At 41.5% G+C, this 24,395-nt stretch overlaps 1 protein-coding gene across 2 annotated transcripts in view; it reads right to left on the bottom strand.

The window, feature by feature from the left end:
• The window catches only part of Kitlg (KIT ligand), an 86,711-nt gene that overhangs the window by 43,423 nt on the left and 18,893 nt on the right, over positions 1 to 24,395 (bottom strand). For both annotated transcript variants that reach the window (XM_055627966.1, XM_055627967.1), the window contains exon 2: positions 4,045 to 4,158. In XM_055627966.1, coding sequence (XP_055483941.1) covers positions 4,045 to 4,158 — 114 coding nt within the window. The remainder of the gene's footprint in view (positions 1 to 4,044; positions 4,159 to 24,395) is intronic.

The following is a 24,395-nucleotide window of genomic DNA, read 5'->3' as shown; positions in this document are numbered from 1 at the left end:
ACTTATGGAAGTCAGTTCTCTCCTTCTTGCATATCAGAGAACCACAGATAGAAGCTGGGTTATCTGGCTTGTCAAAAAGTTCCTTTAATTGCCAAGCCATCTTGCTGGCCATTTTTTTCCCCTGGTATAGTGGGACACTCACATAGTAATTCTGAGAGCTAATCTATCAAACTCAGTCAATAATTCTCTGTGTTCAGGGTTTGTTTTATGCACTTTAATTTTCTCCTCTATAAAATACAGGCTGTGAACTGTGTAGGTCTTCATTCAGTTACAAGCGCTCTTCCGAGTCCTGGTTTTCCTAAACTGATTTATTTTCAAGTGTCTTTTATCAAATATCTGAGAGAACATTCTGATTTCACTAGAAGACCTCTTGGATATTTTTTCCCTGAGTCAAGTGCTGGAGGAAGAAAATCTTTTTTCCTTGTTCAGTGACTTAATATTTGAGCTCAGAGTAAGAAATTCTATCTTACTATATATATTAACAAACACCAGCTTTCCAAGCATTTATTCTTTCTTATCTTCACAATGCCTTTGGATTTTTTTTTTTTTTAAATGTATTAACTTGTTACGAAAAGGCAATAATCAGCAGATAAAAGCAAGAATAGATAACCTTAGGAGGTGTTTGTAATTCCATCTGTGCTGATTGAAAATTCCACTTTGCCATTTATAAGAAGTATATAAGAAGCAGTGCCTCCTAAGTCATGTCCCTTTGACACTCTGCAAGAACACCTACAAGTAATATCTCTGAAGCATTGCATTAATCTCCGTATGTCCAGCCTGTGGTCCGATAACCCCTCATCTTCCAACAAACGAACCACCTGTTTTTAAAATGTATTTTATTTTATACGTAGGCGTGTATTGTCTGCATATATACTGGTGTCCCGTGTGTGTGCTTGCTGCCAAGGAGATCAGAAGCAAAAATCAGATCCCCTAAAGCTGGAGTTACAGAACCCAGGTCCTCTAGAAGAGCAGCCAGTGCTCGACCTCTGAGCCATCTCTCCAGCCTACAAGCACCTACTTGAAATTTGTAGCTCCCCAAGCTTACTCCCAGCATCCACCAATACAGCAGCAGCTCCAGGTTCTTTTCCAGTGACCTACCATAAGCACATTTTGGAGCTTTGTGTTAACTTATATACTTAAAATCTGCATAACCTAGAATCACTTGAAGATTAGGATTTGTACTGAAATACAGCAATAATGACCTCTTGCTTTTTTTTTTTTTTTTTTTTTTGAATCTAGGGCTTCACACATGAAAGTGCTCTAGCACTGAGCTAAATCTTGAATACTTTGTCTCTAACCTTTCGACAGAATAGACCATCTAAAGCAGACTGTTCTGAAACCTCTTTACAGAACTTCATGAAAAATGTTGGTGCCTGGACCTTTTCCCGGGCTTACTGAATCAGTTCCTTGGACTAGGGCCCAGTGTTTCATAAGCACCACGAGCAACAGTGATGTGCATCAAAGCACAGCCAGTCCTTTCTCCCTTCATCCAACAACACTGGACGATGGGTGTGACGGGCAGTTCTAATTGCCAACTTGAGACGATTGAGAGTTACCCCGGGAGAGGACTATCTACACCAGATGGGCTTGTGAGCATAACTGAGGGAGATCATCTTGATTGCTCCATTCGGTGTGAAAAGACCTATCCACTTTGGGTGGCACCATTCCCTGGGCATGAAAGGCCAACTAGAGTTAGAATAGAGAAACTGAGGTGCCCACTAGCATCCACGCCTTAATACGTTGTTCTCTGCTGACTTCGAGTAACCAGGTGACTCAAGTTCCTCCTACCCTGACTTCCCATCAGTGATGGACTTGGGATTATGAGCCAAATAAATCCTTCTTTCTCAGGCTGCTTTTGTTAACGGAAGAGAAAACTAGGTCAATGCACCTGGTGTTGTGGCATGTACCTGTAATGCCAGCATGGGCTAAAAACATCACAAGTTTGTTGAGACCAGGCTTGTCTACAGAGGAAAATCCCATTTTAAGCAAGAAAACAAAACAAAAATATGTGCACACAAAAGAAAGCCAAAAAGTCTCCCAAATACCTGACTTCTGTGCTGGTGATACACATAGCAGCTCAGTGTTCAAGCACTTACTGAGAAAACACAATTCCTGTAGAGAATGGTCACTGGTGGTGTGTAACCAGTCTACATTCTCCTTTTTATTCAGACTAGTATCCCGTGCCAGTGATGGCACTATCCTCATTCAGGGTAGGTCCTTCTTCTCCAGTTATATCTTTTCCTGGAAATACTTTCATGGACACACTCAGAGTTGTGTTTCCATGATGACTCCAAGTGTAACCACGTTGACAACAACTGTTAATCATCACACCTGCCCCTAGCCACCCATGTCTTACCTCTGTATCAAAGCTCTCTCTCTCTCTACAGGTATAGAATGTTGTGCCTACCGTGAATCTTAAGATGATCTCTCAAGATTATTAATTATATATCAAAAAACTTAGTTCGGAATAAAGTCACATTCATAAGTACAGGGGGAAAATACAATGCCTTAGGCCACATACCCTCACACACATGGGACTTGGGTGTCAACAAATGAACATCTTCCTTTGATATACACAGAACTTAGACCATAAACACACATCATCTTTTTAATATTATTTCTTGGGTCACAAATTAAAAAGAAACTTGAAGAAAAGAACCATGATCTATGTTTCCAAAACTGCTTCCTCCTCACTCTCCATATGCTGAGCTGGAAAGCCAATAGGAAAAAGCTGTATTGCTTTGCTCGCTGGACTTTCAAGTGGCCCATCCATACACTGTCAGCCATTTTATGACTTTCAGTGCTAAGGAACAGACTCAGGGCCTTGTGCACACTATGCAAGAATGCTTTTAAACCTGGAATGTCTTGGCCTGTCAAGGAATCTGCATAAATTATGCGTGAGTGAGTGTGTTTGTGTGTGTGTATGTGTTTCTAATTCTTTGCTGAGGCTAAGTCAGCTAAACCCTAACTATAGAATTCTATTTTCAAGTTCTGTTATGAACACTATACTCTCCCTCTCTGTCTCTCTCTCTCTCACACACACACACACACACTCAACCCATAACCCAGTAATGTGTATACAAAGGTGGAGCTCACTGTTTTTTTATACTAATATCAGTAAGTATAATTTATTTCTTTTTTCCACATAACAACTCTTATTTCTCCCCCATTCTTGTATCATTTGTGTTCTCTAGTCAAATTTAAAATAATGAAGAGCCATACAGCTTAGAAATTTTCACTCAATTTGCTTTTCTTTCTTTCAGGTCATCATATAGAACTAGGCTGTCCTCTAACTCATGATTCTCCTGTCTCATCTTCTCGAGTCATTTCATGTGTATGTCACCATGCCTGGCTGAAACTCTGAAGACATCCAAGTCATACTCAGTAGTCCAAGTATAAAATATCTCTCCTAGGTCACAAGAGTAGGGCATAGTGCATATCAGTTAAGCTTTGCTCTCTGACTTGAGTCTTAAAAGGAGCATCAAGAGAAAGAAACCAGGAAGCAGGGTGTGAGCAATTTGCATGTGTACCGAATGGATTTTGCTGAGGGAGGATTTCCAGTGTGACAAGCATGGAGGTGAGTGGATCTTCACTAGGGGCTAGGAAAAGCATTTCTTGCTGCATTCACTGGAATCAAATTTCGTGGCACACTTGCCAACCTGTAAACTGTGTGCTGATAGGTGAGCGCATCCCTCATGGATGTCTTGTGACTATGCTTTCTATCAGAGCAGGAAGGTATTTGGCAGACAGCGTCACACAGAGAAAACCACTCAGCAGGTAATGTGGAAAAGCCAGTCACTGTCTTTGACTGCAAGGACAAGACCAGCAAAGAACCAAAGTCACCATGTTGGTGTTCAAAGGGCCTGCTTTACAGAATAATCCTCCATGACCTAAAATATCTCCCACCTGACCTGGAAAAGCTCTTCAGATTCACAAAGTAATTCCTTGTCTTAGAAAACTGAACACTTGGAGCAGGAGTGTTCTAATCCTATGGTCAGCAAGCAAAAGACAGATTCATAGCTGCCAAAATCATTCCTTACTTACCAATTTCGTGATGTCTTTTACGTTATCAGTCACAGGATTCCCGCAGATTTCCTTAGTTTTGACGAGAGGATTAAATAGGAGCAGTTGAAGATAAATGCAAGTGATAATCCAAGTCTAAACAAGAACAGAAACATTTCTTGGTATCCATCAATTAAAAATCCATAATTATGCAAAGCAGAAACACCTTATACCATATGCGGTAAATGCAAATACACAGGAGTGTTTTGTTTTTTTTTTTTAATCCTGTGGCTTAAATATAATTAAATGTCAGGCATTCAAGCTGCTCTCACCAAATTTAAGAAAAAGAGCAACAAGAAGATACTCCTGGCTACAATCCCATTGAATTATTTTTTTCGATGGCTTTACTCTTATCTTCTATTGTAAGCTTTCTACCGCCAATTCCCTGATGACAATTAGGGATGAACTGGTATCAACATGTAGGGGAATTATTACTTAGGGGGACCTCAGAAAAAGTAGGAATGTGTGAAATTCATACCCTAAGGCTGAAGGGAACTGCTTCACTTTTAAAGGTAGACACTCATAAAGGCAAGCAGAGACACAAACCTTGAAAGGAACTTTCATTTAGACTGATATGCTAGCACCCCAGAGCACACCACACCAAATGACAAGGTAGAGAGCTGTGCCTTTAGATCGAAGACGGAGTTTAACCCAATTTCTAAGACAGCAAAAGAATTACTGTGTGGCATTAGATTGCTAGCCACTTTTAGGGAAACACTTTCTTAGCCAATAGGAAGTTTTTGAACGGTGGCAGGAAATTCTCTCTCCCTTTCTCCTTCCTTTTTTCCCCCTCCCTCCCTTACCCTCTCTCTGTCCCTCTTTTTCTCTCCATCCCTGTCCCCTCACAGGCCTGTCTCTACTTCTCACACACACACACTCACACACACTCTAAGAAAATAACACCTTCCACCATAGATTAGTTATTTTTTTTATTGTTTTATTTATTTTTTATTTTTTTATTTTTTGTATTTTATTTTTTTCTTATCAGTTACATTTTATTAACTCTGTACCCCAGCCGTGTCCCAATCCCTCATTCCCTCCCAGTCCCTCCCTCCCTCCTCTCCACCGTGCCCCTTGCCAAGTCCACTGATAGGGGGGACCTCCTCCCCATTTATCTGATCCTGTTTTATCAGGTATCTTCAGGACTGGCTGCAAAGCTCTCCTCTGTGGCCTAAAGGACTGCTCCTCCCTATTAGTTATTTTTTATGAGTGATTTGTGTTTCTTTCTTACAGTATTACAGAATTCTCAGAACTTGAGCATCTGATTTATAATTATTTTCAAGTATCTACAAACACATACAATAGTGCCCTGCAAACAGAAATCCCTCAACATGTGTTTGCCTGATGAATCCATGGCCAAGACAAAAATCTATTCTAACTCTCTAACTCAGAAACCATTTACCGAAGTGAAGTTTCAGGAGGCAGTGACTGCAACAGTCACCAGGGAAACGAAGATGATGAAGATGTCCTTGAAACTTAGAGGCAGGTAAATAAATAATACCTCAACCATGATAAATGATTTTGGGAACGCAGAGAAGAAAGCAATTAATCAATTAATCTTAAGGGGAGGGAGACACGGGGTAGGAAAGCAGCTCCAAGGAAACCTAGAGAAAAGATGTGACTGTTTAAAATCGAAAAGACAAGAATTCTGGAAACACTGATAAGGAAAGAATGACCACTACAGGGGGGATAGGGGAAACATGAACAAAGGCATGTGAAAGTATTTAAAAGAGTGGTTAGAGCTTTTATGAACTAGCATTCGTTTATGGCATTTTAAAATTATGCAAAACACGGGCTCACATGGCTAGAATCCTTCCTACTTCTGAGGCTAGCCACGTGTTAAAAAGCATTAAATTATTTTCAATAAAGCATCTGCCCACTGACACACTGGACCACATGACGATTTTCATTTGCTAAAATTTGTCAATACAGCAGTGCTTCTGTGGATATAGCGGCTTACAGATAGAATTAAAATCTCTTCTTTCACCACTTGAGGTCTGCTTTAGTAGTAATTAGGATTACTAGTTTATTTGGGGTTACTCTGAGCACTGTGGGGAACACTCCTCCTAATGCCATCCCCCTTAGAGCACAGTGAAGGTCAAATTACACACCTGATCCGTGTGGGGAGCCATTCCTGTTCGGAGGAAAAGCTGGCACAGGTACCTCACAGATTGCTTTCACGGGTATTTGTTATATCACGCCTTTCTTTTATATTGCTGACGCTGAAATGTGACTCCTCCTGAAAATGATTTCTCCAAGGCCCTTTATCCAGATAAGATTTGGGAAGCCTCCCCAAGGACCTTGGTAACTGGCCAGCCTCACTGAGAATAATGTTCATATTGTAGGTCCTAGGAAGCAAATGACGTTTTTTGTCCTCATCAGGCATTATCCATGGCACCGAATGAAAATTGGGAAGGCGCAGGATGGAGATCTAAAAGTTTCTCATTCATTCAGCAAATAGTTATCGGGTGCTTTATTGAATATACATCATGCACCACACATCTCTCTAGGCGCTGCGGCTAATACACTGAACAAGAAAAACAAATACCTCTACCTCCCTACACGTCACCTTTAACTTAGGGCGGTGAACCACAAAGAAGAATGAAATTATAGTAGGGTGTTAGAAGATCTTTGGAGAAAAGAATTGCTAGAGCCAGGACAGGGGATTGATATTAAAACACCTAAAATGAGATTATTTGAACCTAAGGTCACAAACAGGCATGATATTAGGTTCAAACCAACAGTCACAAAAGCTCCAGGAGCGGGACAAGCGTACCCGATTTCAGCGGGCTCTTCCATGTTGCGGTTTACAGCCGCCTTTTTACAAACTGGAGGTCTGTGGCAAGCACAGAGTGATGGAGTTTATCGGTGCCAATTCCCACCACCTCAGATGACCCTCAGCATTTTAAGTAATATAGTCCCTTTAAATTCCACTTTATGAATATGAGTGCTTTTCCTGCACATGGATCTGTGCACCATGTACAGTCCTGATGCCCACAGAGGCCAGAAGAGGGCATCATTACCCTGGAACCGGAGTTATAGACACCTTGTCAGCTAGTAGATGGGTACTGAGAATCGAAGCCAGGTCTTCTGACAGAGCAGCCAATATTCTTAATCTCTGAGAAATTGAAAAAGTATTTCAATTTCACGTGTGCGCACTGTTTCATGTGTAACTCTGTAACACAATGACTGCTCTACAGGATAGTGCGGATATAAATTTTATACATACAGGAAAATCAAAGGTCCAGTGACTCTTTTCTGTGATAGTAGCTTTAATACGGTGTCTGGAATGGAACCCACACTATCTCCAGATTCAGGGAAGAACTCAGGACAGGCAGCAAAGTGCAGTCACAGTGGAGCTGATAGCTCAGCTACCCTGACGCTCCTTAATGTCTGTAAGCTGCTGCACACTCGCAGTGTGTGTGGCAATGAGAGACAACAGGTGTGCAGGACCACCCCTCTAGCAGTATCTTCCCAGTTCAGTGACCCTTCGGAGACACTGAGGGACTTCCATCCTCTGACCACACTGGCTCTCAAAGGCTCATCACACCAATTATCTACCTAACATCTTCAGCTGTATTCTCCTGTGTGAAATACAGGCATGCTACCTGCATATATCTTGAGCTCAGGTTTTTGGAAAGAATTACAGGGAGGAGCAAATTCCCTGGTATTCCCGAGTCCAAGGAAAAGACCATCAGAACCAGCCTTTACCCCTGTCCTCCAGGACTGCAGCATGGGTGGGAACTTAAACTGGCATTTTAAACACAGTGATCAGTGGGTGCCTCGTGGGTATTTTCCCCCAAGGACTGGATGAAACTAAAGTACTCCACTCAGACATCTGCGGGGAAATGATGCTAAGAGAAAACCAGATGTCAAGTCCCTTAGGTATACTAAAGGGATCATCTTTATTTAAAGCGCAAAAGTTTACCAGGAGCAGCAGATGGCATCAGAGAGAACAGGGAGGCAAAACCAAGGGTACTGCAGCCCACAGTCCAGTTTTACTGTGAATGAAACAAGATTCATTGTAGAATTTTTAGCATAGGAAGGATATGAACAGACTTTGAGTTAAATTAAAACAGAAGCAAATGAAATAAGGGGCCAGAGGTGGAATGCTTCCTAGCAAGCACAAAGCCTCGAACTGGACCACACAAACCAGACGTGGTGGTGCGTACCTGTAATCCCAACACTCAAGATCTGGAAGCAAGTTTAAAGTTCAAAATCCAAGGTCATTCACAGCTAGATGGTAAGTTTGAGGCCAGCCCAGGATACTGGCAACCGTGTCTCAAAACCACTGTGATTGCTTTAGGCTAACGAAAGGCAGAAACATTAAACAGAATAAAATAAAGAGATATCAATTAAGAGTTACCACTATAAGCCACCAAAGAATGGTAACAAAAATGCATTGGGAAGAAACACATAAGAATTTGAATGCTGAGTCAGGAGAAGTAGAGCTGGGCTGTGATTTGAGAGTCAAGGCAACTCAAAGATTTGGACCTGAAGAATGGCTGGTTGTGCCAGAGGAGAGGACTATGGGGCAGCCTCAAAGTTACTCTGCTTGCGTGGTAACTTGTGTGGTCTTCCCCTGGTGATAGCAAGTCAGAGCCTTGCATTCTAGGGAATTGGTTGGGACTGGAAATAAAAATATGATCACTTCACTAAATAAACAAGATTCTAAACAAAAGGAATGAATTAAGACATACATGGATTCTTTTTTTATTAATAACAGTTTATTCACTTTGTATCCCCCTGTACCTACCTCCCTTCCTCCTCCCCTCCCAATCCTACCTTTCCTCTTCCCCACCCGTGTCCCTCTCCCAGTCCACTGATAAGGGAGGTCCTCCTCCTCTTCCCTCTGATCCTAGTCTATCAGGTCTCATCAGGAGTGGCTGCATTGTATTCTTCTGTGGCCTGGTAAGGCTACTCTCCCCTTAGGGGGAGGTGATCAAAGAGCAGGCCAATCAGTTCATGTCATAGACAGTCCCTGTTCCTATTACTATGGAACCCACTTGGACTCTGAACTGCCATGAGCTACCTCTGTGCAGGGATTCCAGGCCACCTCCATGAGTGGTCCTTGGCTGGAGTATCAGTTTCAGAAAAGACTCCTGTGCCCAGAATTTTAGGATCTGTTGCTCTCCTTGTGGAGATCCTGTCTTCTCCAGATCTTACTATCTCCCGCTTCTTTCATAAGATTCCATGCACTCTGCCCAAAGTTTGGCTATGAGTCTCAACATCTGCCTCGATATCCTGCAGGGTAGAGCCTTTCAAAGGCCCCCTGTGGTAGACTCCTGTCCTGTTCCCTGTTTTCTCCCTCCTCCGATGTCCATCCTCTTTTCCTTTCTGAATGGGGATTGAGCATCTTAACCAGAGTCCTCCTTCTTGATTAGCTTCCTTAGGTGTACAGATTTTAGTATGTTTAATTTATATTATATATCTAGTATCCACTTATGAGTGAGTATACATCCTGTGTCTTTCTGCTTCTGGGATAGCTCACTCAGGATGATCTTCTCCAGTTCCCACCATTTACCTGCAAACTTCATGATTTCCTTGTTTTTTATTGCTGAGTAGTATTCCATTGTGTAGCTGTACCACAATTTCTGTATCCATTCCTCAACTGAAGGGCATCTGGGCTGTTTCCAGCTTCTGGCTATTACAAATAAATCTGCTACAAACATGGTTGAGCAGATGCCCTTGTTGTATACTTGAGCGTCTTTTGGATATATGTCTAGGAGTGGTACAGCTGTATCTTGAGGGAGCGCTATTCCTAATTGTCTGAGAAAGCGCCAGATTGATTTCCAGAGTGGTTGTACAGTTTTACATTCCCACCAGCAGTGGAGGAGGGTTCCCCTTTCTCCACATCCTCTCCAGCATGTGCTGTCACTAGAGTTATTCATCTTAGTCATTCTGATGGGTGTAAGGTGAAATCCCAGGGCATTTTGATTTGTATTTCCCTAATGACTACATACATGGATTCTAAATAGAAAAACTAACAAACTACTGAACATTCTATAGTGTCAGAGTTCAGGTGCCTCCCACAGATATGAGAATGCACGCAGGAGCTAGACAGGCAGACACCAAAGGAGTAAGAAGAAACAAGTAGAACCAGCAACTAAGAGCAGAATGAGGTATCACATGACAACAAATCCCAGCACTTGGAGTCTGACGCAGGTGGATCACAGTGTTGTCAATGAATTGACAGAGTGACACCCTGTCTCAATAAGAAATAAATACAGGTAAAACAAAAGTTAAGAAGAAAGGGGTTGGGCCAGACTATGTCAAAGGCTGAGGACCCACCACTGAATTAAATTGGTAACACCAACCCAGAGTTTATATTGAGGAAGCCTGGGAAAAGACTTGTGTGAGGTGGGCTTAAGAAAACATGAGAAAAAAAGTAACCAGATAGAATATAAAACTCTTTTGAATAGATTTCTTTCAAAGGAGAGAGACTTAATAAACAGATTACAAAAATAAAAATGAAACGAAGTGGTGGTAGACATGGAAGTAGGAGTTGGGGGTGGGGTAACTGAAAGAAGGTAGAAACATCAGCATGTTTGAATGAGACTGTGGATTATACCGTGAGGAAAAACAACTGGTGATGTGAATCAAAAGAAAGGGAATTGCTAGAGCCACATATCTGAGTAGACGGACAGGGTGAGATGGGTGCCAAAAATACAGCATCTGGCTCTCAGTACAAATGTAGATAGCTCACCAAAACTAGGAAATATTGGGATGTTAGTACAGACATGGGGTTCGGTTAGGTGGGGGACAATCCAGGGGAAAATTATTTGTTTTAAACACTTACTTTGTATTAGGCATCATGCATATCTAGGAACAAATAAAATGCAATTTTAATGTGTCCTAATTTTAAAGATGAAGAAACCAAGTGACTTCCCAAGAGTGAAACTAGGGAACAAAGTCGGGTCTGTCTGCTTCTAATTTCAGTCCTTTTAAGTACAACATACTGTCCCAAGACTACATGAAATCTGTCAGATTGTTTGTAAGGACACTAAGGCACATCTCTTGTACTTCAATAATTTTGCAAATACCAAACATATGGGAAGGCATTTGTTCCATATTCCATGCATAGCTGAATATTCTCCACCATTCAGATGATCATACTTTTTAGTATATGTCCTTTGATAGTTTCTTAAAATACAATTAAGACAGATTGGTACAACAATTGCAAAATAGTTTCACCTGCACAGCCTCAATCTTTACTGTCAATCAAACACAAATGTCTATAAAAAGTTTTTTGCTAGTTTTATGGAAATGTACTTGATTATGGTGAAAATCAACTCTGTGATAACTTTATCAAATGGCACCGAAAAGCCTCTATTTCTTGAAGGACTTTATTTCAAAGCAATTACAAATAAATCCACACTGTACCACAGTTTTTGCATGTACTTTGATGCCACTAAGAGTCTCACTTTTGTGAAGTTCTTTTTAAACTTTTTTTAATTTATTACAATTTATTCACTTTGTATCCCAGCTGTAGCCCCCTCCCTCATCCCCTCCCAATATTGCCCTCCCTCCCTCTTCTCCTCCCCATGCCCCTCCCCAGATCCACTGTTAGGGGAGGTCTTCCTCTTCTTCCATCTGGCCCTAGCCTATGAGGTCTCATCATGACTGGCTGCATTGTCTTCCTCTGTGGCCTGGTAAGGTGCCCCCACACACACACACACCTCAGGGGAGGTGATCAAAGAGTCAGCCATGAAGTGCTTACTCTGTATTTTGGTATAGCAGGAGGATAAAGGAGCAGTGTTAAGAATGCAGAACTCATGGGACATTTTCAGTACCAATGATTCTGTAAGAAACTTTACAGCCAACTGACTGCCTTTCCAAATTTCTTGGACCTCAGTAGAAGTATTAAACTTGTATTAAAGGGAAACCATGTAAAGCAACTACATTATGCTCCAAATTACTGGACTTCAAAGAATAACTGTTTGTTAGTTTGTTTTAAATTTTTTTATGTGCATTGGATTTTTTTGGTTTTGTGGGGTTTTTTGTTTGTTTGTCTGCATGTATGTCTGAAGGTGCCCGATCTCCTGGAATTGGAGCTACAGACAGTAGTTAGCTGCCACGTGGGTGCTAGGATTTGAACCTAGATCCTCTGGAAGAGCAGCCAGTGCTCTTAACCACTGAACCATCTCTCTAGCCTAGAATCGGTTTTTCTGTTTTCACTTCATTATTCACATCGTATTCTTACTAAAAATGTGCCTCTTTGCTAGCCTGCTGAAGGCTTTCTCTTTTTTCTTATTTTCTTTGGCATTTGTGTGCTCTTGGTCAATTTTTTTAATTGTATTGTTTCTTTAATTTTTTGAGCTAATATAATTACATCACTAATCCCTTCTCTTTCCAGACATGTCAGTCTGTACTTGTATATATGTTTCAGGAACAACAATTAGAGACTGGATAACCAATTGGTAGGGTCACCATGAAGAAGACCCATTTTTCCTATTCTGCTGCTGAAAGTTTTCTTGATGGTGTGTGAATATTACATGTGTCTCATCCATCATGGGAACCCATAGGAACAAGCTAACTAACCCTGATGATGTCCTAATGTCACTAGAATCTGTGATTGTGTTTTATGTGATAGAGTGGACGACAACAGGGGACATTATCTTGGGTTGTGGGATCCATTTTTGTTTTTTTTACCTATGTCCTTAAAAATGGAGAATATTTATTATCTCTGGTCAGAGAAATAATGACATTAGAAGAACAAGATTTACCACAGCCAGCTTTGAAAGCAGAGAAAATAATCCAAGAGTCAGGACCAAGCCACTTCTATAACCTGCAAAATGGAAGGAAATGCTTTTTTTCTCTAGTCCTTGGGAAGGAATACTGGATTTTAGACTTAGGATCTAAACAAAAACCAAAACAAAAACCATAATATAGTTGCATGCCACTAAGCCTCTGAAGTTGTTTTTCACAGTAAAATGATAAAATCAAAGCAGACCTCAATGAACACTTTCTGAATGAACTCATGAAGCATGTAACCTGATCACATCAAGACATTCTGCCTGAAGAGGCTGAGCTGCTGCTACCAGAATTCTGGATCCCTATGTTTATTTTAAGGAAAGAAACCCAGCTTTTGTACTGTCTTATTTATTCATGGCTCTGAATAAGATTTTGCTTGAACAAAGGTTTCCAGGGGTAAAGAAACCTGCACGCACTCTCTCCCGCCTCTGTGAGACCATGAGAAAAACACATAATTCAAAAAACCCATGAGCCTCGAACAAGTCAGTTTATCCCCTGGCATACCCACTGATCAGCCTGCAAAATAAGAAAAGTAAAATAAATAAAAGCCTCACCCATTTCATGAACTGGTGGTAAAAATAAAAATGGGAAACACTATTCTAAGCAGAGGAACTATATAAGCGTTCATCATGTGGCTTATGAACGTTTGGCTGGATGAAAAAGAGTTTAGGAATTTTTGAATAAGCCACTCTTGCTGGCTCACACCTATCATCCTAGCACTTGGGAGGTAGAGAATTGCTGTTAGTTCAAGGCCAGCCTAACTACATAGTAAGTTCCAGGGCAGCCTGAGTTTCACAGTGGGATTTTGACTCATGAAATAAATAAAATAAAATAAGAACGAATGAAAAGCTCACATAAAGGACCTCTTGGGAAGTCCTCTACATAGTGAACTATCAGTAAACAGTGTATGGCCTTTAAATTATAGATAAAATCATATCTGCCACGTGGAAGGAGAGTGTGGACTATTATACACAGATATTTTTACACCGCTTGGGGGTGGTCAAATGCCCTGTCCATGTTTTGGCTTTCAAATGTGTTGAGGGCAAAAGCAGCTAGGAAAATTCGGGGAAGCATGAAAATATAGCATCTTTATCTTCATTTCTTTCTCTTCCTCTTTCAGCAAGTTCTAAAACATTCAAGGCGAGTCTGTCCACAAGCACCTCCCCTGCACAGGCATGCACACTAACAGACACACACACCCACCCCAGTGCAGATATGGTGCTGAGGCAAAACGTCCCTTCTTTGTGACTTCTGTTCCAAATGTATCCCTTCAGTTTGCAGAATCATCTTGCTGCTTTTTTCTCCCTGTAACATTCTCTTCATCTGCATGGCATTTTTCTTTGGCTACTTTGTTTTAGAGCAGCACAACTCTTCTCTCTAGGCCACGCTCAGTGTGTGATAACCTCTCCCTTTGAGATAACCTTTACCACACAGGCACACTAAACAAATCTTACTGACGGCAGCTCTCAACTTCTTTTTTTATTTAGAGGCAGAGATCAAAAGTATCTCCCAAACACTCCCCATAAAACTTACTACAATGTCTTTTTATTGCAAAAGATTGCTTTCACATTGTGGGCACAACAGAAGGAAAATAATGAAAAATCTGCATGTCCTGCTAGGACTCAGTCATGCAATTGAAACAGTTCTGGGAGAAGGAAGTAACAGACAGCACAGTTCAGACTCTGTTGAAAAGAACGGGTCTCAGGTCCTTTTTTGAGAACAGATTTTACAGTCCAACTAGCTTGGGAAGTGACAGGAGGATGGAGCTGGCCAGAGCCCACCCTTACCCCTAAAATGAAGAATTTTGGGGAGACCCAACTCAAAGGGCACCAGTGGAAGATGCATCTAATCATTAACCCCCGAGAACACAGCTTGCCACGCAGTAAAAAAGCCACACACCAGCAATAGGGTTCGATCCCCTACAGAAGACTATTTCCTTGATCTGAACATGTGACAGTTCAGAGAAACCTTCTATGGCACACCGCTGCTGTTTCCTAAGCAGCACTCGGAGACAACACGCACACGAGACAGGGTTGCTCAAGAAATGAGAAGACCCCAATTCCTGTAAGCTGAGGACAATAAACACCCTCTTGCCTATGTGCCTGAGGAATTTTCAAAGCATACATTACTAAGCTCCATGTTATGGGACTCCACGGTGTCATAAAGGAAGAGGTGAGCGGTTCATTTACTGTGAGCAGGAGAACCAACAAAATGGATATTAGAAGTGCCTTTGAACAAAACAGCCGCTGCTACCAGAAACGTTCATTCATCTCTTCTTTAATCTCACAAGCCCGCTATGAAAGCAGGCAGTTTCCTTGTAGCCCAAACGTGTCATGGAACATAGCCAACTGGCTTAGCCACCCAGAGCCAGGAAAGTAAATTATCAAGACACACGTATAGTAATTAGTCTTAAGCTCAGGTCTTCTGATGTCATACGGAGGGGGAAAAAACAAAAAAAAAAAAAAAAAAAAAAAAAAACACCTTTTCCCAAGTAAACTGGCAACAGGATTCTCATTTGGCAAATAAGCACTTTGTATTTTTCGGAATTTTTTTAATGCTTAAAAAATTTATCATCAAACATTATAAAGAACAGAGATAACTCACTGTACACAAACTCAAGCTCTCTCTGATTTCTGTCATTTCAAAGAAACAAAAGAAACAGCAAAATCCCTTTCTAAATGTTACTGCTCAGTGAAGCCTTGCTACACTTGCTACTACAGTGAAGCCTTCCCGTGAGAAGGCTCCTAAAGAAACATTTTTTTTAAAGAAAACTTCAAGGAATTTTAACATATGCATAATGGTAGGTGTGTAGTGAATAAACTCATGTAACAACAAACAAACAAACAAACAAAACTAACACAGGATTGAGCAAGCTGGCGGGTGGTGAATTCCTATAATCCCAGTGCTTTCAAGGCTGCGTGGAAATCTACATCACAGAGAAAGTGCCAGTCCGTCCTTGGGATACAGAGACAGCTACTCTCACAAGCAAGCCAACAATTTTGCATTTCCCAGGAAAGAATTGCTTACTATAAAAGGCAGGTGAATTTAATAAAGAACTTTAAAGACTTTATTAATCTGTTGTGGATGGGAGAAAATAAAAACACTGAGAGTAAGTCCTTGTTGTAGGTAAAGGCTACCTAAAGGGTCGTTCAGAGAACACTGACACTCAGGGTTTCACACAGCATGAAGAACTGGCAAATCTTTCATATAGCTTTCATATAGCAGTTTCATTTACCAAGTAAATACTGCCCTGTTCTGGAGTCCAACAAAACACGATACAAAGAAATTAAGTAACTTCCTTAAGGCCCTGCCCCTAGTAAGTCACTGTTAGGTTTTAACCAAGACTATACTATGCTGCAGAGAAAAATACTGGGCCAGTAAGATAAGAAAGCTGATTTCACTGACATGCAATGGACCATTAAGTTTTATGTAAAGGTCTGTGCAGTGGAAGGGATGCGTGTTCCTTTAACGTAATCAGTTCCTAGGCGAGTGTCCCGCTGAGCTCCACCCCTAACCCTTTAATCAGTTCCTAACTGAAACCACAAAACTGAAATAAGCCAGCAGTGCAGGTAAATGAAGGCATTCGAAGCCTTAGTTTAAAAAGAAGCAATTTACATTCCTAGAGGGTAGGAAGAAACCCAAAATTTAAATTGAAAGGTTCTTGCTGCTAACAGGTATAGGTGCTTTCAGAGTTCTAAAATCCTCTCAAAGCCACTTATTCAACAAACAACTTCTGAGTACCTGAAAAGTAGATAAGATAAGAGTAGAGAAGATATGAGAACTACCTACTCACAAACCAGCAGAGTGGAAAGACTCAGGACAAACCTGCTAGGGGAGTATTGGGGGAGGGGGGCCCTGGGACACGAAGCAGGATACTCAACAGGACCCCACAGTTGACTTCTAATTGAGTGAGATGTTCAATATACCTGCCAATTACCCAGAGACAGAGGCCCTAAGACAGGTTGTGGGAGATGGAAGTTTCTTCAAAGGTGTACAGGAGGTGGCCAGGTCAAGAAAAACGGAGGCGAAAAGAAATGTTCACACGATGCTATGTTTGTGGAGTTAGCGACTCAGTAGAGTTTAATTATGGCCACTTGCTCCAGGGGTTGGGGGTCTGGTGGCTGTGAAATGTGGGTCGGTTATCAGTGGTCACAATGCTGAAGAAAATGATGCCCTCTCCCCCCTGCATCCAATAGCGGTCCATAATTCCTCCGTGAGTTTGGGGCCACATGAAACCTTCTCCCACACAAGATGAAATGGTATCAGTTAATCTCGTGCTGGCAACCACAGCTGCAGTGAGTGCAATGGCGTGGTGTTGTGTCCAGAAGACACAGTATCCTCTTGGATACCACCCCCCCCCACCCGCCACACTCTCTTCTCACTCTCTTTCCGGAAACTAACTGAGCCTTGGAGGAGGTGATACAGGTGTGTTAAGCTCAGGCCAGCCATTCCTCAGTCATTTATTTCCCTCCGTTTGACCAGCTATAAATCTCTGTATTAACCGGCACCTACTTCAACAGGAAGTGTCTGTGATGAAGGCAATGAGTAGCATTAACCTCAGAGCGCACACAGGCAGTCTTCCCAATCCTTTGGATTTTACTGTAAAGGACTTAGTGGCCCTCGAAGGACCTGAAGCACATCAAGATCTGATTTAGTTTTGAAAGGTTTATTAGGCATCAGAGAGAATGGGTGGAGATGCGGAAGAACAAGTTTAGAGGCAGCAGGCCGATAAGGAGAGCTCTAGCAGCTTGATCCACATTTGGGCATGATGGGAGACAGTGTTAGTTATAGTGGAAGGGAGTGGGCAAGCGGGAGCTGATATGGAACTAGAATGGAAGGTCTCCTTGACTAACAGATGAGTGGGGCAGAGGGAAGGTACAATTGATATTTTTCAGGTTACAAGCCGGCTGACTGGGTAAAGAATGTCAGTATTCAGTGAGCCATATGTATCCATATGTACATATATGAGCAGAAGAGAGGCTTGATCTCAATGCATGTCCTTTGGCTGTCAGAAAACAAAGAACGACGTGTGGGATAGGAGGAATAAAATAAGCACTAACAGAGGTCAAATAAATGGCACTCCCCAAAGACCTCATAGTATGGCTGTTCTTGATGAGGACAGTGGAGTGACGGAACTGAAACTGGACCACAGGAGAGAGGTCACAGAGAGGGGGAGGGACCACAGGACTGCGCTAGAACATCAGGTCATAAAAGGACAAAGTGGACGAGCAGCATCTGGAGAGGTAGAAAGTTCACCTCTGCCTTGGTAAGGAGGGAAATAATGAGGGTGAAGTGATTGCCTCAGCAATTACCTTTCTCAAATGACCTAGAGGGGGTGAGTCACCTGTGGCTAAAGAAAACCACCGAAGCTCAGACATTTTGACCTTGAGGAGAAACCGGACACCTGGTCTGGGTGTTCAAGATCTGCTGTTATTATTTTCAATGCGTGTGTGATTGGATAAGCACCTGCGCTGGGGTACATGTTATTCCACTAAGGACAAGAACAAAAGTACATCTCACAAAATATTCATATTAACAGCTCTTTACCAGTTATACCAAACTTGGGAACTTTGGGGGCCAGGTGTGAACAAGACCTTGCAGTCCACTAGAAAATAAAATTAACTGCTAAGTTTTCATCAATTTTTTGAAGACGAAATGTGACAGAAAAGGAAAGAAGACTTAGAACATACAATGGCATATTCTGACTCTTTGAGATATAGTTTTAAAGAAATTAAGAGGAACAGCTCCCAACATTGGCCAGACTATGGAAATACAGGGGGAAAAAGCAGCAAACAAAAGCCTCCTGACCTCTTTGAAACATCCATGATCTCCACAGGCACACGTTCTTTTATGATGGCGCTGTTCAATCATACACCAATTAGCAGCTCTTCAAACCAACCCACCCAGATTTGCAAAACTCTGATGTCCGTAGCTGCCCCAAACCAGCAACAAAACCATGAACAGCAGTTTGTACTCTGCTACACAGGGGCTAGATCCTGTATGTGTGATCTTGTGAAAAGGAAGAGCTTGACATTCTTTAAGATCTGTTAAAAAACAGAATCTTCTGAATTGCAAACAGTTCAGTGATGGGAAACCAGTGTGAGCTCCCACTAAGTGTGGAAGTGAGTGCCCAGAACCTCCTCAGGCCCCTTTGTGCTCCCTACCACGGATGTAATTGGATGTTAAGTATTGTCAGATTCAATGCGAAGACTTCAGCATAGGGGTCTCAGGAAAGGTGTCAATTTTTAATAAACTCCACAGCAACCCTGAGAACTTATACACAGTTAATGGTTAATTAGGGAGGGATAGACATTTTCCTTAGAGGTGTAGCCACCGATAAGACACAAAGGCTCCTGCAAGCAAATCTCTCATACCACACTTTTGCAAACAAATCTACTAATGAAACTCACTGAGTCACCACCACCCCTCAAAGAAGAAAGAAAAACAAAAAAGAAAGGGAAAAGATGCTAGGGCAGTAGGGGGCTAGTTGGGAAGGGAGGGGGTTGGGGGCAGGGAACAAGGAAGTAAAACAATCCTCTACAATGAAAGATCTCTGGAGTTATCTCCATCCCAGATCTCAAGCTGTACTGCAGAGCAACAGTAATGAAAACTGCATGGTACTGGCATAGAAACAGACTGGTAGATCAACGGAATCAAATCGAAGACCCAGAATAAACCCACACACATATGGAAACTTAATCTTTTACAAAGAAGCCAAAACCATACAATGGAAATCAGATAACATCTTCAACAAATGATGCTGGTCTAACTGGATGTCTACATGTAGGAAAATGCTAACAGACCCATATCTGTCACCCTGCACAAAGTTAAAGGCCAAGTGGATCAAAGACCTCAACATAAAACCATAAAACTGAATCTATTAGAAGAAAAAGTGAGGAAGAGCCTTGACCTCACAGGAGACAACTTCCTGAACAGAACACCAAGAGCACAAGCTCTAAGATCAACAATTAATAAATGGAACATCATGAAACTGAAAAGTTTTTGTAAAGCAAAGGACACTGTCATCAGGACAAAATGACAGCCTACAGACTGGGAAAAAATCTTCACTAACCCTACATATATATAGAATATATAAAGAACTGAAGATGTTAAATACCAACAAACCAAGTTAATCCAATTAAAAAATGGGGCACAGAGCTAAACAGAGAATTCTCAACAGAGGAATGGCAGAGAAACACTTAAAGAAATGCTCAACATCCTTAGTCATTCAGGAAATATAAATCAAAACAACGCTAAGATTTCACCTCACACACATCAGAATGGCTAAGATCAAAAATTCAAGGGATGATGCATGTTGGAGAGGATGTGGAGAAAGAGGAACACTCTTCCATTGCTGGTGGGAATGTAACCTTGTACAACCACTTTGGAAATCAATCTGATGCTTTCTCAGAAAATTAGGAACAGTGCTACCTCAAGATCCAGCTATACCACTCTCAGGCATATACCCAAAAGATGCCCCACCATTCAATAAGGACATTTGCTCAACTATGTTCATAGCAACATAAAATGTGGTACATTTACACAATGGAATACTACTCAGCAATTAAAAATAAGGAAATCATGAAATTTGCAAGCAAATGGTAGAAACTAGAAAAGATCATCCTGCGTGAGATAACCCAGAAGCAGAAAGACACACATGGTATATACTCACTTATAAGTGAATATTAGGTATATAATATAGAATAAACATACTAAAATCTATAGTCCTAAAGAAACTAAACGACAAGGGGGAGCCTCATTCAGAAGGACAAACAGAATAGACTTCGGAAGTGAGAGAAGACAAGGAACAGGACAGGAGCCTTCCACAGAGGTCCTCTGAAAAACTCTACTCACCAGGGCATCAAAGGAGATACTGAGACTCATAGCCAAACTTTGGGCAGAGTGCCAGAATCCTTATGAAAGAAGAGGGAGACAGAAAGACGTGGAGGGGACAGGAATGCCACAAGGAGAACAACAGAGCCAAAATACCTAGGTTGGGGGATGGGAGAGAGAAGGGCATGCAGAGACCAATACTCTAACCAAAGACCATGAGAAGAGAGGATCTAGACCCCTGTTTAAAGAATGCCATTTGGCTGTTCAGTTTCTAAGTGGGTTCCCTTAATGGGAACAGGGGTTGTCTCTGACATGAACTCTGGCTGGCTCTTTGATCATGAAACTCTGAGGTGAGGATCAGCCTTACCAGGCCACAGAGGAAGACAATGCATCTAGTCCTGATGAGACCTGATAGGTTAGGGTCATATAGAAGGGAAAAAGGACTTCCCCTATAAGGGGACTAGGGAAAGGGCATAGGGAGAGTAGGGGAGGGTGAGTGAGAATGGGAGGAGACGAGGGAGGGGGCTACAGTGGGGATACAAAGTGAATAAATTGTAATAAATAAATGTATAAATAAAATTAAATTTAAAAAGGGGAGTTAACATAATTAAATAATCAAACCCACAATTAGATATATATTCACTGATTCTAATAAAAACATTAAGAAAAACCTTCATATCAGGAAGCAGGTCAGGCAGTCTCAGAAATCAAAACTTTTGTTTCCTGGGTTTTTCGCTTGTATTAAGATAAACTAAGCTTTTATCATTTGCTTGAGTACTTTCCAAAAAAAATTATCCAAACTGGCAGAGTTGAAGGCATGAACTCAGCAAACATTCACAGTCCTGATCATTTTCTTCATCACATCAGATGACAAGCTGAAGCAAAGGCCAAGGGACCAGCTTTAAGACTGCCCAATGTGCGCTGGACACATTAATTGCTTTCTGATGAACTAAATGAATTACAGAGGTGCTCCCCTCTCATAGGATGTGTCCCATGTGGAAAAAGGGGAGCCAGCTCTTTTATGGTTAGAGATGCTGACTTAAAATGCAAGATCTTTCTCAGGGTGTCTTTCAGGCATGTACATCTCATACCACCTAAGTGATTCTTATACATTCTGTGCAGCCTGGACTCCTATACAGGCAGCTAATAAGCACAATGTTTAGGGAGAAACACACAAATGTCTAAGATGGTACATGGGGTTTCATTCCATTCAAAGGCCATCTTGAGATACCTGAGATTAGAAGAACTTGAGGCAGGTACAGTGAGTGTAGGGTATAGAGCATGAACTAGCTTTTCAAATCCCACTGTACCTTTCTTCTAGGAGATTCTGTCCCGAAATGCCGAGAACGCTAAATGCCTGATCTCTCTGGCTTTCAGTCAGTTTGCAAGGCTTGTGGATGTGACTAAAGTTTTGTTAGTCAGTCATACATGACTCTGTAAGATTTCTTATGGGAAGAGAAAGTGGGGAAGAGCCGCTGGAGGCTGGCAGCGCCGGAGCAGGGCAGCGAGGCTTTACAGACAGCTGTGGTAATGTCTTTCAACACTGGTTTTAACAGTTTTACAGACTGCAGTGAACTTAACTGGGTTCCAGTTCTGGAAGTGTTCCCAAGCTCAGCCCACACCTTGGACTGCGGGAAGCCCTTCCACGGGTTGTAGAGATCACCAATCACTTCAGCGGACCCCTTTCTGTTTCATGCCAGCTATTGGACATGACATGAGATGCACAAATCTGACATAAAAAAGGCAAAGCAATTAAGCATTTCTTCTCCAAAAGCTTGGTCTACGTTTTTCCTGGGAGGTTTTCATTAGCAGTTGACAGTTAAAACTGCAATACAATGATCATTTGAAATGTTCTAAGAAGGATTTTTTGGTAGGCAGTTCTAGGGAATTCAAATAAACATCTGCTTCCTGAATCACAGCAGCCCAAATTTATGGGATCTGACACACTAGGGATGAGCCCTTCATCCTGAAGTGGTCAGACACTTCAACAGCAGCTCCCCTGACATGTCTAGACTATGCTCATCTCATAATTCCAAATGTAGGGTTTTCACTGTTTTTACAAAGGCAATGATGTTTGAAGTAGAATATCATCAAAATAAGACCGAGGTTCAAATTTTGTTTTGTCTTTTTTTTTTTGCAATGTCACCATAAACAAATTATGATTTGTTTATGATTCTCCTGAATCTTGTTTAAAGAGTCTTCTGAAATAACATTTTTTAATTCTTTGAAAAGATTAAATAAGTTATTATTTGTAACGTGCCCATAAAAGGGTAGGCAGATATGAGACCATTATGTGACAGTTAATGCTAGTTACCGTTTTATTAGCAAATAGTAAATCCCTTAAATTCTGAAAGGTACAACCCAAAGTCAAAGACACTTTTGGAGGGCACATTCTGGTCTCCCTGCAGATGAAAGACAAGCACACAGGAGTGATAAAGAGAAGTTGTGAAATCACCCCTGGGGTTGGATCTGGATCAGCAATCCCAAAGGAGACAGTCTCCTGTCTACCTGCTGTAAAAGTGTGGCTCTTCTGTTTGGGTAATAGCTGAATGTTAACCTAAATATCAGCTTCAAAAGCCAACTTCAGTTTCACTGATAATGCCAAGGAAGCTAGAGATGCCAAAGTGTTTACTCTACTATGGCGGGGGGAGGGGGTGGTGTAAGTATAGAAAGATGGGAAGCATCAATTTCAGAAGCAAACTGCCCAAATGTTCCTCTGGGATCTGCCATCGCCCAACCTGTGGCCTTCAGAGAGTTGCTTGATCTTTCTATGTCCCTGTTTCCTTGTCTGTAGCATGGGCATAAGAGAAGAAAGCACTTATCAGATGGGTGGAAGATTAGACGGAACTGTCGGAGTTATGTAAGACACTTGATACATTACTTGAGAAACATCTCAAAAATGCTCTGGCTATTATCATCAGTTTCAACCACATTTTAAATACACATACACAGTAATACCATTTGCAAACTTGCATGATGTTGGTTTGAGTCAAAAATCTGGATATCATCTTGATTCTTTCCGTTCACCTATTCTACTACACCTTGTCTGTTATATTCCGTAATACCACAAACACAATTTTAAAACAGTCACTCCTCTTCATTTTCTTTTATACCACTGTAGTTCCACCAAGCACCTTCTCCCTTACTGGAGTATGCCTATGGGAATATTATAAACAGCATTTTCCCTATTGTGCTTGATACGCTGGAAACATAAACTGTCACCACCTGCGTGAAATTTCACAGTACTTTTGGATTACACTCACAATAAGATTTGAACTCACAACCAATGCTTGCACAATCTACTATTGTATTGAATTTCTGTGCCTTGCAAAGCTTTCTCTCTCTACTATGTCTGGCTATATATACCTCTTTACATTTCTGTAACATATGAAATACACTTGATCCTCAAGCCCCCTGTGCTTGCTGTTTAGTGGCAAATCCTTCTCATTATTCAGAACCTCTTCCTCGGGGAAGGCTTCCAATGTTTGGTTCTTAAGTATGGTTAATATGACACATGTAACACAGGCTATTTTTTGTTGTTGTTTTGAATATTGGTCCCCAGCTGATGGATACTATTTAGGAAGGGCTTTTGGAAGGGTGAGGGAAGATTACTAAGGAGCAGCATTTGAAGCTTCCAACTCAGCCTGTTTTTCCTGCTCTCTGTCAGCCCTGGTGAGAACAGCCTCTGGCATACATACCCGCTGCCATGAACTGTGCTCTGCCGTAACGGGATGGAAGCCCCCGAA

The sequence above is a fragment of the Psammomys obesus genome, unplaced genomic scaffold (genome assembly GCF_907164565.1).
Source record: "Psammomys obesus unplaced genomic scaffold, mPsaObe1.curated_primary_1811, whole genome shotgun sequence".
NCBI lineage: Eukaryota > Metazoa > Chordata > Mammalia > Rodentia > Muridae > Psammomys > Psammomys obesus.
This window is presented reverse-complemented; position numbering and strand designations above follow the sequence as displayed.